This window comes from Saccoglossus kowalevskii, chromosome 2, assembly GCF_978046115.1.
Source record: "Saccoglossus kowalevskii chromosome 2, keSacKowa6.1, whole genome shotgun sequence".
Lineage (NCBI taxonomy): Eukaryota > Metazoa > Hemichordata > Enteropneusta > Harrimaniidae > Saccoglossus > Saccoglossus kowalevskii.
The window spans coordinates 12,782,410-12,800,165 of NC_140642.1; the positions used below are offsets into that span (position 1 = coordinate 12,782,410).

A 17,756-nucleotide genomic window follows, 5' to 3' on the forward strand; every position below is an offset into this window, starting at 1 on the left:
GGGGGTGTTCTGGCTGGCGAAATTAAATGGATGGTTTCATAACCCACAACTTGATAAACACTGTAAACTTAATTTTCTTTCAATGAAATTGATATGTGTTACTATGAGGGAAAGATTGTATTTATATTTGTATATTGCAGATTAACTAAACATAAAGAAACAATGGGGTGGGTGGGTGGGTGGGTGGGTGTGTGCTGGGTTGTTGGTTGTGAGAGGGCGCAGACCTAAGAATAGCCTCCTATATTACAGTTGCACTCTGAGATTATTTCTAATGTTGTGTTGAGGACTATATATTGATAGTCTGAATATACAGGATTGTGTATATAACTGTTTCATTGATTTTGTATTGTGTCCAAATGTTGATGATCGCTTAGGATCTCCGATTGTATATTCACATTTTATTTGCTAAGATTCACTTCTGTGTTGAATTACAGTAATTTGGAACACAGGCAAATCCAAACAAGTCGACAGTTATTTCTCGCAGTTTACGCCAAATATTCAGACATCAATTATTTTATACAATAGTCCTTTCATGGTATACCTGTATAAGATTGCTGATTGTAAACTTCAGCGTTATTGTATTTCCAATATGTTTTCTCTACCACATCATATTTGTTTGGTCTATCTAATTTTAATGTGTTCACATTTTTTTTTGTCGTTTTTAATTTGAAGAACAAATAATTTTAATAGTGTTACAATTTGTTTCATTCCTTGTATTCAGAGATTACAATCCTTCCCCTATAAGGTCAGACATGCAATTTGGCTATGGATTATATTGTTTTTCTAACATTACAGTTAATGTTCTTGATTTATGTTTGATACTTTGATTTGATCTATCTGTTATTCGTCATGTTGGGGGTATATGCACAAATTCACTGTCTGTGATTTCAAGTAATGAATTCAAAGTAATGTCAATATTTGAGACAGACTCATCCAAGGTGAATTGATTTTATCAATATAATAAATGGTTCTTATAGAAATTAAAGTGTGTAACAACTGTTAATGTCGTTAACTGCTCATTTTCAATGTTTATTTTAATTCAGGAAATAAAGCTGCCTTTTTAAAAAAAATTTATTTGATTGTTTTTATTTTCCTATGTTATAAAACTTTAAAGAACAAGGTGGCATACATACAAGTTGAGCTGTATTGATAACATATCAAAACATTGGAATCATAATCCCAATGTCAATGAACTTAGTCACTAAAAATTAATGCTGAATCTCCCATGCTTACCGCTTGAGGGCATTCAGGTTCAATCAATAATTGTCTTTTTTCACTGCACAAATTGGAGTCAGGTGTGGCGAGTTATTAAAACGGCTCAATGTGGTAGTTATTCTATCTTGACGGTGATTTCATTGATTTTATGTTAAATCTAAAGTCTAAGCTCTTCTCATCTACAAGTTATTGAAAATGACACAGTCCCCATTAAATTTTTGAAGGTTGTCGCGAGCATTTCCTTGAAACTTGAGTCCCAAGTGGCGTATACACCAGATTGTTTATTTACATCAAATTCGAACATGTGTTGCGTGACGACGCCTTCGGTTTAAAAAATGGCAAAAAAAACATAGATCACAAATGAAAGCATGTCCAAGTTATCACATTTTAAACAAACAAAATGGCCGCCAGTCGGCCATATTTTATCAAATTGCAAATTGAATCGACATGTACATGTATCCATTTATGACATGCTAAATATCAATGAAAATGATACATGAGTGAGAGATATAGTAATATGGCCAAAAATAAAAACTGCCGTTATTCGACCATCTTTGATCTGATTATGAAACAAGCGGACATGTATGATGTGCCAAATACGAATGAAAATGGTACATAAATCTTGGAAATATAGTAGTAAGGCCAAAAAGTCAGATGGCTGTCAATTGGCCATCCTTGATCAGATTTTGAAACAAATAGTCATGAACATGTATAATCTATGTACCAAATTTGAATGAAAACTGACAAAGCATGTCCAAAATACAACATTTTCAAAAAACGAGATGGCTGCCAGTCAGCCATTTTTAAATATGACCTCAGATGCAATGTCAATGTGATGTTCTAATATATTTGCATAGCTAATAAGATAAACAAATTGATGCTATGCTTTTATTGTAGAGGTCATAGGCCCTTGGAAAGCACAAGTTGTCATATTATATAGCACTTTCAAGCAATAACTAAGTTTTAAAACATTTTTCGAATCCACAGGGAATATGAAACCCTATAGGTACATGTATATGTACACTTTGTTAGCATGTCCTCATGTATAACCAATTTCACATGTAGATGTACAACATTGTATGTCTGGGAAAATTAAAAAAAAGATGCATTTTGATCCTCCAAGCTACAATCAACCACAGCCTGTAGATTGTTCTAATAAGATAATTTGATTGCAAAGACCAGCTTTGATTCCTCCTTCAGGGATCAAATAATTGTCAATTTCTTTCGCTATCTTTGGATCTAAGCTTGTTAATTGTTTGTTACTGTTTTCCATTGCGTCATATCTCCATGTCTGTAGGTGAGTGCTCTTCCCATGTTTGGCAAATAAATAGCACTGTCTACACTTAACATCCGATGGCAGAAGTACAGCCTTCGGAGGTAGATGGAATAAGCTTTCTATTATTTCGTCTTGCTGGCAGTGATGATTACCAACTGAAATGGGATCTGCAGTCCCAAGAAGAAATCCTACAGAATAAAAATAAATTATAAAAATTGAAATTAATGAGACTGAGTTGTATATGGTAATAGATGAAAAAAAGGGCATCAAATGAGTATATTTTTCACAAATTTTTGGAATTATCTAATCCATGAATTACTGAGCCAAAATAACCTTGTTACCAAATGAGTAAAAACACTGATAAATAAGCCATGTCGCGTGTATATTTTCATGATACTGTAATAGCATAGCTGGCAAAGAATTTCATTCGAGCAAAAATTAATTTTCCAGTTGCCTATTAAAGCTTATGGCCTTTCAACTGCCATTCATTCTCAAATGAACTGGCCTAATACAGGGAAAACATTGGTTACTTGTGTGCACTCACTGAATTCATGAAATTTTTTTTTTTTATTCCCTGTCTTGTCACAGTCCACAACTGAGGACTCGTGGATTGGCCTCCGTGCATATGCCCCCCCCCCCACCTGCATGCCTGGGCCAATTAAATACAAAATAGTGTATCATACATCTTGGGATACATATACATGTCTATTTCACGTTCTAATTGGCCAAATGCAGGCCATTTTTGTGCTAATAATTTTTCAAAATCAAACATCTCTGCTATTCTGGAACCAGATCTCAGTCATGTATGAATGGATTTCTTTAAACATGGTACATACATTAGACCTTGATGGACGTAATTTTTTTCAGATCAAAAAGGTCAACTGGCAGCCATTTTGTTTTTATGAATGGGGTTCCAGAGCCATATCTGTAACAGGCCTTGACCTATCATGTTCAAACTATATACCACATACATGTATCACATTTGCATGTATTTGTTCAATAATCAGATTCAAGATTGCAGAATATTGACCTTTTCAATGTTTCAGATTTCATACATACATTAAACATAGGCCTTTTTGAGATCGCTTTCAAAATGTTCGACTTGCGGGCATTTTGTAAATGTTATTCCATAGCCATATCTCTGACATGCCATGGCTGTGTATGTTGAAACTTGGTAACTCACTGGAATTACTAGTATGTAAATACTTGTTTAACCTTAAAATGTGAGTTTAACAAACAGAAACATTTTTTTAGCAATCTTAAAGGGCGGTAGTCGTCGCGCTGCGCACATGTGACATTTATGTTGATAAACATTCATTTTCCCACAATCCAACGAGCTCTTCTAATTGAAATCACAAGCATGAGGATTGATCTGAGCACGACTTGCACTAATTACCGCCAGTGACTACTTTGATACAGTCCAATCACCTAAAAATACCTAATTAAAGCTTGGTAACAAAGTCGCCATCTTTGTTTATATGAGACCCATATATCTTGAGCATGCGTGGCACGACGACTATCGCCCTTTAACCTGTTGAGATTGCTATATCCCTGAAATTAATCCGGCTGTCTGTAAAATTAGAAGTCTATTTTTGAAATGTTAATCTTTATTCTTTTTTTAGTTCTAATGAAATATTACCTGTGTCATTAGTGTCAGTTTGTAATAGGTATTGCCAAAATATGGACACAAAAAGCATAGCATTTATGCTCTATACCAATGTTGATGTCAATACCGATGTCATTAAATTATTTCAAGTGAAACAAGCAGCCTGTCGTCTGAGATAGCTCCGCTGTTATCAATGCACATTTCAATTAAAGAACAGAAGATATCATTAGAAAATGAACAATATGTATAGTATCAAAGCAATCAGACTCGCTGTTTTCAACAAGAAGTCGAAAATATCATTTTTACCAAAAATGACAAAAATATTCACCAAAATTAGAGAATTAAAGATATCATTACAAAATGAACAAACCTGAGAGAGGTCCACATGTAGTACCTATATATGTAATATCAAAACAAATGGACTTTTTTTAACAAGAAGTTGAAAATATCACTTTTTACCAAAAATGACAAAAATATTCACCAAAATTGAAGATATCAACATGAAATGAACAAACCTAAGAGAGGTCTACCCAAGGTACATATACACCAAGTATCAAAGCATTCAGGCTAGTAGTTTTCCAGAAGAAGTCGAAAAAGTAAAACACTGACACGGACAACGGACGACGACAGCAAAGTCGACAGCGGAGCTAAAAAGATGGCCGCTGAGTTCCCTGGCTGAAATGTCAAATACTTTGCCTATCTTGAGTGGCTCTTTGTGACGACCTCTCACTGATCATTTTAATTGTCATTCCCAATAATAGTGTGTGTCATGCGTCATAATGGTTCACATCGCATGTATGATTTCACCAAATTGGTGACTACTCAGCCCCCTTTAACATTTTATGTGATATTGGCCTTGTGTATGGCCACTTTGCCCATGCATTTGTGACTATTATAAAAACAATATTTCAGCAAGATTTAGTCATCTTTATGTGGTAATATTTAATTTAAAAATGTTTGAAATCAAAGGTAGTGCTGCTTTTATAATACTAAACTGCTTACATTAGTTATTTAGGAATATTACTACATCTCTACTACTAAAGTTACATATACCCCGGTAGGTTATGTTTATCCTCTTGGCATGTGTATTTCTAGATCATCCACATTAGCTGCTTGCTGTATTATTCATTGTGAAAGATGATATACTGTACATATTTCAAAACAGGTGATCACTTTGCATGAAAGGTGCGGACTGTATATCTGCTGCAAAAATCAAATAGTTTGATTTTAAACTTAAATTTCCTTTTTTATAGTTTACCGGTAATTGTTGAAATGCTAATCTTTCTAGGGGATTTATGGCGTTGAGGTTCCCTTATTTCACCACAACCATCATCAGATGTCTATCAAGTGTGAAAATACCCAAAAACTATTTTTGTGCTTGTCGAATCCCACATGGTATTTTTGCGTGACACTATCTTTGTTTGACCTGTTTTCATAGAGAGTGCAGGATCTTGCAGTGAATGAAAAATTTACAATTGTAAATCTAGACATATACTGGTAAGCTCAATCATGTAAAAACTTGCAGCGTGCATGAAGCTAAAAAAAGATTAGCTCCATGCAGTGTGTAAATATTATTTCTGTTTCACAAGGTATTGAGCTTTTGAACTTGAGTATATTTGAATCAATCATCAAAACAGAGAATCCTGTGTGTGATTCAGTGACACCCCAAGATGCTGAAAATTCAATTACAATGTACATGTGTAACCGAAGTACAGAATTTTTTAATGATTTTTGGCAATTCCTGATTCCTGATAGTTTGTGCGTTTTTTGTTTATGCACTTGCACATAATGTGTGACCTGAGGTCAACAAACCAGAGAGTAGGACAGATTTTGAACGTTCCAAACACACCGAACATCAATGTTTCCAATTCACAACATAAACATTCCCCTCAAATAAAACTGCCATCATCTTTCAACTAACTTCTACCAGCCTCCGAAAATTTGCATACTATCGGTATTCTGCCCAAGCAAGTAAAACAAACATACGAATTATTTTTGGCGATAGCATCATTTTTTTCATTTTTTTTGCAGGTATTTTGGGAGTTGAAAAACTATGTCACTGTCATATTTACTCGGCAAAATACACAAGTACCATCTCTATTTTAGTCCATTTTCTCTGAAATCCATGTTTCTCAGCTATCCTAAATAGTTCTTCAAGTTGCCCTGGTTTGGACCCACCAACACTCATGCCGCTAATTAATAAAACGGACTTCTGAGGACTTTCTATATTTTTGTCCTACCCATGTCTGTTTCTAAGTAGGTTACATATGCGCAAATACAATTACATCGGGTCTGATGATAAATCGGAATTGGTGAGAATTACAGTACACGTACAACTACACACGTCGAAGGCTTGAATAACAATTTTGTTGATATAATAATTATTACATTTTGTGAGTGTATTTTGTTCAATCAGTACTGGTATCACAGAGGTTTGCAGTCGGATATTTCTCACAATAAACTGGAAATCAGAGATGATGCAATTTAATATGCATCTATAGCTTTCGTATACTTTCGTTTCGCAATGGAAAACCAAGAATTGATTCTCTATTATTTATAAGATGACTGAGCAAATATCAGGTTTACGGTAATCAGAGACAATAACAGCTGGCACGACATCTTTCCCTGGAAGGATTCTTTCATAATGACAACAATTTCAGAAAACGTAAAATGAAATATGATTGATGCCAAATCAATTTGTTTACCTGTAATCACTGCCCAGTGGGCTTTCTGTCCCTGTTTGCAACATGGCTCATGGTTGAAATCTGCATCGTACCTGGCTATTTGGTATAAGATAACAACTACTGAATGCAATATTAACACATGCACACAAATGCAATCTTGCGTTACATCACTTCTATTGTTCTGATCTTGGAAGACCCTGCTTTTTATGTGTCTTCCATTAAAGCGGGAGGGTCGTCACCTGCGCATGCGCGGGAATTGAGTCCCGAGCAATGATAACAACACGCGTTAAAAAAGCAGAGGCTCATGGGTAGACACTTGTTTGTAAACAATGATAGCTATGGCCATCTGACGCATGCACAGATGACGACCCCCCCCCCCCCCCCCCCCCCCCCCCCCGTTTTAAATGAAAATAATCTTGAATAATGTCTTCAAAACAGTGTCTGACACGAATCTTCCTGGTATTTAGGTAATTTTCAGTATAATGCAGCAAAATAGTTTAGAATTTGTTTCGTGTTTGCCTTCATCTCGTTTTATGACAACTGCTTCAGTTGCAAGACACTATAATGATGTTAATTATATAAAGAATAGGGGTTGACTATTAATAAAAAATACTTTTCAGGAGAATATTGCTGGATATTTTTTTTCTTGTTTTCTCTATCAAATGTTTTTTTATTTTGTCATTTATACTGTACAATCCCTTAATACATTAAAACTTTGATGACGTCCTGCCAACATGTAGCATAAAAACTACATGCTTGAAAAATTTATTTTCATAAAAATTTGGAAGGTATTCTCGATCCAATCCTCCAAGCTATAAAGAAAAAAAATGGTTCCTGGTTCTGAGATGGTGAAAAAGAATATTGCGGTGGGCAATTGTTTTTTTTTTATAGTGTTCAACTTGTCAGTGAATCTCCGTGACTAGTCAGTCTTTAAAGATCAAAAAAAAGTACATGATAAATTAGCTGGGATTTATAATAATATGTACCGAATGTCTAAACATTTCATCATGATTTTCAAAAGTTTCACATCAAAGCGGTTTAAATTTCACTACCAAATTGTTTATTAATCCCTAAATTCAGCATGTTATTAATATTTCAATAAAAGATCAAATGAAAGGATACGGTACAAGCATGGGTAGTCCAGCAGATAAATGATTGAGTATCATTGTCTTGTCCCGTAAGCCGTTCTTTTTCACAGTACAGTCAATTTGATGCGCTTCATTACATAACATTCCCATTGTGATAGCTGAAAATAATTACATAATAGAAACCTAGCAGATTACACATGTTTAATAATTTAAAATGACAGCAACTTGGAAAGATTTTCTGTTGACGCCAGGTTGATGTTTTGATGTTCATTAGTAACAGGATAGTCACGACACATGTAAAATTTCATTTCATCTCGATGTTTAATGATGTTTGGTACAGTGCATGTGTTGTGTATAATAATATATAAAATCTTGTTTATGCACAGAGAAGAGAAGTAGCCAGAAGGGGAGTCTGAAATGAGCCTAGTGCATTAACAAGCGAAAAAGAATTCTACACATAAAATTTGCAGATTCAGCATAGGTCCAGTGAAATCACAAAAACATAATTTTAATATACCATATTGTAAAACATGCCATTTTAGCTAGCATTTTATTTTGAATAGCTAATTCAAGATATTAGTTATATAATCACAACTAAGAATCAGGTAATTCATGCATTGTGTGAAATTTGCTAAAAATAGTATGGAGCTATATATCATATATACCTTGAGATACATTTGGTTGATGAAAATTGACAAATTTGGTATTTTAAAATCCTACTGATAATGGAAATATATTTAGCATGATATTTAATATATTTTTTAATATAAAAAATGAGTGTCATTTACATTTAAGGTAGATTTGCACCCTTTTAACCATTTTTTAAATGATGATGAAGATGACATTTAATACATGTCATAATATATATATTTAGAAAGATGGATATCGTATTCTATCATGAAATGGGCTTGATTTCTGCCTTGTAACATTTCTGATGAAAAATCATTAAAAATGAATAAGCTGAATACTTGTCCAATTTTGCGCTATTACTGGACGTGATTTATGACAACTTTTTTAACGAAATCTAGTCTAATCAAAAAGAGCCTAAAAAGATACATCCCATACTTAAATTGTTTTTTACCAGACAGGCTGACTAACATCCCTTGTGGTATTAACGCAAATTGACTACTGTAAAAAACTATATTTTAGCTGGAATTGATTTTGCTGAAAAGACATTTTGGGTGTTTTGTATGGAATTTATTTTCACTGATTTTTGATGAGTTGAATTTAAAATATAGGAATAAAGGATTTTATTTTCACTGAATCATTCCTTTAATGAAAATAACGAAAATTAATTCCAAGCAAAAATAAAGTATTTTACAGTATTGACATCAAATGTCTGCTGTACTCCACTTCAATTAATATCCACACTAAATCATATTCGGAATCACTTTTCATTTCTGTCACAAATGCTACCAACCTGAAAACATTTCTCCTTTGCAAGTGTATCCAAGACTCTGAGCGTGTCTGAATACAACATCCAAGTCTGTTTTGTTGTTGCCATTCAGCAAGTTGGCCGCCATACACAATGCTACCAGACCACACCTGCAGTATAATGGTTTGACAAAAGAAAAACATGTTCTTAAACTTATCTTGAAAATAAACATCTCTGAAAGTCTTCTTGCTTAACACCATGTAAACAACAACAGAGGAAATTGACCACAAATAATTTTTTTGTTTTATTTTGAAAGTGAAAATGCGGGAATTTAGCTATTAATGTAATGTCATTGGGTATTTGACATGCTATTTTAGATTGTGGTGGGCAAATTGACAAAGTTGGAAAAAAAAATCTTCTGTTAGACGTCGTTCTCTGACAGGTACTAGAGAATTTTTCAAGCATTGAGGAGTTCATATAACTAGTGTTTCTATGCAGTTTCTTATGGTTACACACTGATTTCAGAAAAAAAACAGTTTGTCATCATTGTTTGATTCATAAGGTTTTGCTGGCCATCCTCACGAAACCTGTTCATGACTGTTATAGGAAAAGCTGTACCAGGTTTTTCAACTCAGGCAAATTGTATGATTTGATTGGGTGTGCCAGTGAGCTGGACGCATCAACAACTTGCATCAATTTCAAATTTAAACCAATAGATTTTGTCGTCTTTATCATATCCCAGATTAACTGTTAAAAACATGTAAGTTTGATTTCCAATGGAAACGCATCATTAGTGTTTTATTCATCAGGAAAACATGTCAGAGCCGTTGTGTTGATTTCAGCGACACTGAATATAAGTTTGAATTAAATGGCGGTGGTTGTTGCATAGTATGTGTTCCAATTTTGAATGTAAACAAACAATGTATTTTACAAGCATTGTGCATGTTGCTTTGAGTTCCATATCGAACAGAACACGGAGTGACGACCATGGCCCTTCAATGAACCTTGGCTGGCGAAAATGACTAATTTTTTGTTGAACCATTTTTGAGTGACGTATATAAAATAATATGTGTCTCGTTATTTTAACCAATCAAAACGTATAACGTCACAGCGTAATATAATACTGTATTGACGTACAGATAAATATGTTAATTTTCTACCCTATACTTAGCACTGTCAATTTCAAAAATAAACTCACTTTGGGCCATCCTGAAGAAATGACATGACATGTGTATTACATGCAAACCACATCGTACACTCGGGCAATGTTCTAAAAAAAAAAAAAACATATGTCACTCTTTTTTTTTTTACGCTTAAAAGGGTATTAGATTGCATGCAGTATTAGCTGTGATGGAAAGTTCACCAGCTGAACAAATTAATTGTGAAACTTATATTACTATTGATCGAGCACAAGCAATATAGGTTTATTAAGATTGTGATGTATCTGATATCGTCATGGTAATAAAATAGCTGAGAGCCAAATTACTAGTATTTGATCATGTACCATGAATGAACTCTACTCATTAATTAACAGTAAGGAAGGATTTGTTTTATACTAAGAGGTGGTACATAAACAAACAGGGATTACTGAAAATATACCTGAATATACAAATTACATACAATTTTTGTGTTAAAAATTCAGTTTAAAAAATGGAAAGAAGAGAACAATTCTGCTCCTCTAATCTAACCTAACCCCATGTTGAAAAAATGGTTTCACCCTAATTTAAAGGTTCAGTTTGTAGCATTTTTATTGTCACTTAATGATAAAAATTTTATATCATGCATATACATGTATATCAGTTTTTGTTGTCAAGATACATGTGTATTTGTACCACAGCTATCCTGAATTGGCCCATGGGAATTCTTGAATGTCCATGGTTACGTGCTGTAACCAGGTTATGGCATGGATATATGATCAAGATCAAGTCACCGAGTATGTCACTAATTAAATACAAATTTAGCAATGAATATTCACAACAGCAATGTTATTAGATGAAAACCTCTTAAATTTGTGACATAAATTGTATAAATTAGTTAAATCGTAGTTACTGGTACTTGATAATTGTGGTACATAACCATATTGAATTAGAGGAATTGAACAATGTGGGGAAGAAAGATGGTTACATCATCAACATATAAAACCTGTGTTTCAGTTATGAGGTCAGTTACAAAGAATTTGTTTAAATTTTGAATTTACCTGCTTCAAAAAACTAAACACATTTGCCAAATGAAGATTGGGCAAAATAAATCAGAAATGACCAAAATGAGGAAATTAATAATTTGATGAAGCTCCTTCAGAAATACATCAAATATGATATCCGGTGCACTAAATACAATAATGAGGCCCACAGTGTTGCCACGATCACTGGAATGTACTGTAAAACCATTTATTTTCACTGACATTTAATTTCACTATTTTGATCATATTCACTGTGTTTTAATTTCACGAATTTGTCATACAATGAGTTTTATTGTTATTTTACATGTTCAAGTAGATTTAATTTAGCGGATTTTACTTATCAGCGAAAATAGCGAAATTAAAACCCTGTAATTAATTAATACATCTACAGTACATCCTCATTTTTCAGCAAGTTCAGTCATACTTAAAAAAAGAAAAGAAAGAAGAATGAATGATCCCCAATATAAGAACGATGAATACCGGGTATGACCAGTTATACGTACTTTACAAATCTTTTTATTGATTGTCTAATCTCTTCTTTCGGATCAGTATCTTTAATGCTTGCATCAGATGGGGTTACCATGGAAACAGCTTTGCAGAATAATGGTGCTGCTGGTGGCGGCGGCGGCGGAGGCGGTGGTAAAATGAGCTTAGCAGGTTCTTCTGGTCGATTCATCTGGTCTCTGATTAACAGTACTTCCTATACGCTGTTCAGGAAATGATTGTAAAAGATCTTACATGTTAAGACCCCATTTTAAAACCTTATAACCCGCAGTACTATCAATATATTTACCACTGAAAATCCATAACCTTTGATTAAATCAACGGAAACCAATTTCAATAATGTACACTCGCATTATCCCTATACATTCTAATACATTGTTTCGGTACATGTTAAAAAATGCTCATTGTATATTTTCCATGATTTATACATCATTCAATATTTCACATGATTGTCCAAATACAATATGTAAATGAAAATGTGAAACCCAGTTTACAGTATATATTGTCCAGTCTGAGGTGCTGTTATTAATCTTAACCACGAGGTTTAATAATATTGTGTTGTCTTGGGTGTGGCAGCATATCTGAATTACTATGCAGAGATTAATTTATCAATTAGGGGAATATTAACACCTAGACATTGAACTATTACAAAAGTACTTGATATCAATTAGATCATTCTTATTAATAAGCCACCAATTAGCAAACCCAAAATTGGCATATAATCCAGCATATAATTTTACAACAAGAAAAAAACAAGATGAACATTAGAAGCTGGGGTGACTCATTTAATATTTGAAAAAAATAATTAAAAAAAAAAATCTCACACACATTCAATAGAAAAACAAACAGAAAAATTTACAAAATTTTTCTGCTACATCATAGGCACTAACAGACTGTAAAGGTAAATTTTAGGGGTTCCCCCATTTGAAGTTTTCACTTGTTGAAAATAAATTTGCACGATGTCCACATAAAGCATTGTAAATATATAACACCAGTCACAAACCTTCGTCTGAGCGTGGAAATGAAATTGTTGACCTGCTGAGGGCGCACTATGGTACCGTACTTCCTGGATTTCAGTCCGGGTTTCAGTATTCTTATTTTTTGCAAGTTTTCGTGGTAACGTTTGAACAATTTACAGAATATTCATCTAAGTGCTACTGACGATTACTACGTTTATTGTTTAAGCTGATGTGCAATGAAATCTAGCGCTCACTTAAGCTTACAGTGAAAGAATTTGAGATATGTCTATCTCCTATACAGTAATTCAGCATTTCGTTTACAGTAGCTCCTAACCTAACACCAGACTTTTGTGTTGATTTACTTACCTATTACATGTATTCCAGTAGGAATCCTCAGATAGCCGCCAATTATTAATTACCAACCGTAGTATTCGTGATTGAAAACACAGTAGTACCAGCCTTGAATGCTGAATGGCATCCATGAGAAAAAAACGAAATTTGCAGTTGAGGGCGCCCCACAAAAAAACGTTATACCTGTAATTCAGAAAGAGCAAATACATGTACCGTATTTCAAAGGGGACAGACATATAGCAAACTAAAAATCAAATCAATTCATATTATATTAAATCTGGAAAATGACATAGGCATTTAATGAAGTGTAAACATTATTTAAAAGCTGATTCATAAATAAAAAAAATTGAGCCTATTTTTTTGAGTATTCAGTTCATGTAATTTAGATACAGTTACGACTGCACTGCAGTCTTCCATGTACCTAATGTAACTTACTGTAAAACTGCAAACATCTCTATAGACAGCCAGCCATGGAAATCTATAATTAACTTTGTGAGAAACCACAACATCAAATACTATAGTGTTGCAAACTTGAAGTTTGCATTCACAGGATTTTTCAACAACCATAAGTAACAAACATTTCCAATAATTTAAGTTTATTCATATAATTAAAATCTTGAATTTCACAGTATAGCATCTGAATTTTGTTTCAATAAATTATTCTTCAGGAATAGTATATTACAGGTATGTATTGTAAATATGATACACTAAGATAAAAGTATGCAGCAGAATGGGATTTTTACAATTAAATATTGCACCATTGTAATAAATATGGCCTTGTTGATCTGTCATAATAATTGTTGAATGTAATTATTCATTTTATGGCTAAGCTCCTTTTATTTTTCCAAACTTCCATGGTTTACCCCTCTGTCTTCTTGATAGACGTTTTTTCTTCTTGCTTGGTACTTTGGGGAGTGCAGATCTACATAACTTCCTCTGAAAACCCAAAACAAAGTGACTTTTGTTAGGTTAATCACTGGTTATCATTGAAAAATAAATAAAAGTGGAAATGTTTTACCTTAAAATATGCATTTGTAACCCATAACATGTATGGTAAGAGTAAAATAAGTTGTTGTTTCTGAGATGTTCAAAACAAATGGTGTTATGATGCAAATAATTTGTTATTGGTCTTCTTGAGTCATCGTAATTTATAGTTACTATAAACAAGCCCAGACAGTTGATGATATGGTGCATTAAAATATTGAGACCACAGCAAAAACATAACCAACTATAAGTCAGCCTTATTGGGTTGAACACAGAAATAACATATATCAACCAGCATTGTATCATCATGCCAAGTTTAATTTGGCCCGGTCACAATAATCTCAGAGATACAGTTGTAGACATGTCCAAATATTAGGAACTTTAACATTAGAAATGCTATTTTCGCTTGGAATTAATTTTGCGCTATTTTCACTGAAAGAATGATTCAGTGAAAATAAAATCCAGCGAATATACCCTTTTTTCCTATATTTTACATTCAACTCGTCAGAATTAGTGAAAATAAATTCCATACAAAACACCCAAAAAATCTTTTCAGCGAAAATTTATTCCAGCTAAAATAAAGTATTTTACAGTATATATATATACATGTATATATATATATATATTACTGAATGAATTTGTAAACTGTATTTCCAACGACTACCATCATGGACTAAATTTTAGAAGACAGATAGAAGTATTGTTTGTACAATTAACATAAACATTTCAAAAAACGTTTAATTTATTTATAATACAGTTTTATACTAGTTTTTTTTTTATATAGAGGCCAGAAATTCAAACTGACTTGATTTTGTGTGCTACCAGTTGAAAATGCAGCATGTTGCATGAAGGAAGTTTCTTGTCATATATTTCATCAAGGTACTTAAAAGAAAGCTATTGTTGTTTTTTTGGAGCTTTGGTGACTACATCAAAAAATGCTCCTATGTTTACATAAATTGGATCCTCCCATAAAATAAGACTAACCTTTCTGGTTGGCGTACTGCCATAATCTTCTGTCAAATCCAATATCAGGTCTGTTATATATTTGTCTTCGTTTTCTTTTTCTACTTGATGGAGGGTCGATGACAACAGATCATTATCTAGTACTGCTGAATCAATAGAACTGTAACTTGGCAGAAATATGTCACTAAATGCAAATTCATCTGTCATGGTAGTTTCATCCTCTAACAGAAATTATTTAAAGAAAAAGTGTAAACGTGCATGGATAATCATATTATGCAGTTGATGACGATCAATATGTTCGGCAGTATTAAAAAGTAAATTAAACCGATTTCTTTCTCACTGTCTATCTCTCTCTAACACAGTCAAGTCGGTGACTGTGGCCAAATGCATGTTTGTTTGTGGCATTTGCTCTCGTTTAGTCTGCATGTTCGCTGTCACAATAAAATACATTTAAAGTAATTATATTGGAATAAATGAAATATATATGACAAGCTTTACCAATCATTTGTAGTGAATCGGGCATTTCTTGACTTTCTTCTGGTTTTTGCTGATCTCGGTAAAATATGGTTTCCTCGAGATTCCCTGGTGAGTCGATCCTCGGGGAAGCGATGTTCCTCTGAAAACTGCAACCGTCCCAAATGAGACTACAAATTAAACAAAATAACGAGAAATATAAAACACAAACTGTTTACTGGTGATACATTTATAATACTGTCTCTGTTATATGTGTTTTGTCATTGAAATATGAAGATATTTTGTTTCGTGTCCGATAGACACTAAAAGCAAAATACAGTGACCGGTTGGTTCCCTGGCATGTTCCAGACAGCCACAATAAAGACAGTCCTCCCAAATTACCTACCTTGGGTAGCATAGACTAGGACACCTTGAAGGTAAAGCCAACATTTGGGTATTCCAATCATTCATCTCCGTATGTTGCCATCCAGTAGCGTCATCGCAGATGTATCTGCCCGAGAATGCATCGACAGGTCGTAGCATATTACGTCGGTCAACAAATGGAAAGATGTCGCCTGGTGGTGTACATCTTGTCGTCGTCGTCAGTTTTCTTGGAAAATGTTGTAAATAAAAACCAGGACTGGCTTCTAACGATTCTGTGGCTTGTTGTAACACAGAAACGAAGTTAATTCGACATTTCGATATTCGGTTATTCATTTTTCATCTCAAAAGCACCGGCTCCACTTCGCAACCCTCCCTCGCACCGCGTCGGCTCGACTGTCTCAGGACCGTCCTCAACGCGACGGGCGCTTCCTAGTGCAGTGGGAATTTGTAGCAAACTTGAGACCAATCAGAAGACTGTAAAAAACGATGACGTCATTACAATATTTGTAGCAACCTATTTGGATCCCAGTGATTGGTTAGATCATTAATTGTGGGTGGCACGTGTGTTTTCGTACGTACTAGCCATACATCATAATTTTTTCAACAAATGGGGTGCCGTTTATAAACCACTGTAAACGGACTCTGTCATTTCATACTTTTTTCATACTACAGAAAATGAAAACAATTGGGGTCATCAGATCGGGTCGCGTTATCTTTTTGTTCTGCATTTGATTCCACGGTCAAAGTATTTCTTCATATATCATATTTTGCTCGTTGGCATGGACTGAAAGTCCGAAAAAAACTCTGATTACATTTTCAAAATCCCTCTAAAAATATAAAATACTATTAATCACCAATATTAATACGACATGTTCTGCAATCAACATAAAGGACAGAGGGCGCCGAGTGTACGACGGGACGACGACATTTTCTTTACTTACTGCTAGTATAAAAACAATTCGCCCTTTTCAAATGAATGGCAGAAATATAAAGAATTAATGAATCAAGCCTGAGTCACATCAATGTTTATTAGCATGATGTAATACACGTAATCACTTGAGACTTGAAAACTTTGTTAACATTTACTTGCACCATGCTCCTTGCTAGTACATTCTGCACGTTCTCTAATTACAAGTACAATGTTGGTGCTTGTTGGATGGTTCTGAGTCGATTCTGTCATGCTATGGCTTGATGCATATATGGTCATCATTTGCACTTGCGAAATTCCTCCTAGCCTAACATTTTCTTCTTACCTAAATTTGAAAGTCAGTTTTTTTTCTTCGTGTATGTATGTATGTGTGTACGTGCGTGCGTCTGTGTTTTTATAAGTATGCTTTTTAGGCCAGAAAACAGTCGCTTACAAAAACATTTTTTTTACCTGAACTATTCTCTAGAACAATTGTGATTTTCAAATTTTGTAAGCATTTTCGCAATTTCATCTTAGTTTCTTATTTTCTAATTCTTTGTTTATTACTTTTAATACCTTATTATATGTATTTTAGTGACCATTTCATTTCTCTCTAGGGAACTTGAATGAATAAGAGTCAATTATTATTATTATTATTATTATTATTATTATTATTATTATTATTATTATTATTATTATTATTATTATTATTATTATTATCAGTAATGTAGGGTGATGACAAACTATTCACATTTGTGGTCGTTATAACACCTTTGTATAGTTGTATAGCTATTTATCCGCGAAGCACTTTCAGTAAATTTGTAGTAA

At 33.6% G+C, this 17,756-nt stretch overlaps 1 protein-coding gene across 1 annotated transcript; it reads right to left on the bottom strand.

Annotated features, from left to right (window-relative positions):
* Positions 1-1,057: 1,057 nt before the first annotated feature.
* LOC100373060 (actin maturation protease-like) lies at positions 1,058-13,367 on the bottom strand. The gene is made up of 7 exons (XM_078008540.2): positions 13,253-13,367; positions 11,927-12,130; positions 10,443-10,514; positions 9,290-9,414; positions 7,904-8,027; positions 6,803-6,873; positions 1,058-2,679 (listed from the first exon to the last, which is right to left on the bottom strand). The coding sequence occupies exons 2-7, from the start codon at positions 12,097-12,099 to the stop codon at positions 2,345-2,347; spliced, it is 900 nt and encodes a 299-aa protein (XP_077864666.2). The 5' UTR covers positions 12,100-12,130; positions 13,253-13,367; the 3' UTR covers positions 1,058-2,344.
* Positions 13,368-17,756: the final 4,389 nt, after the last annotated feature.

Coding starts and splice junctions, on each gene's coding strand:
- LOC100373060 (XM_078008540.2), bottom strand. CDS start 12,099: ATGAATCGACCAGAAGAACCTGCTAAGCTCATTTTACCACCGCCTCCG. Junction 10,515..11,926: donor TCAATAAAAAGATTTGTAAA/GTACGTATAACT, acceptor TTTTTTTTTTAG/AACATTGCCCGAGTGTACGA. Junction 6,874..7,903: donor GGACTACCCATGCTTGTACC/GTATCCTTTCAT, acceptor CCAAATAGCCAG/GTACGATGCAGATTTCAACC.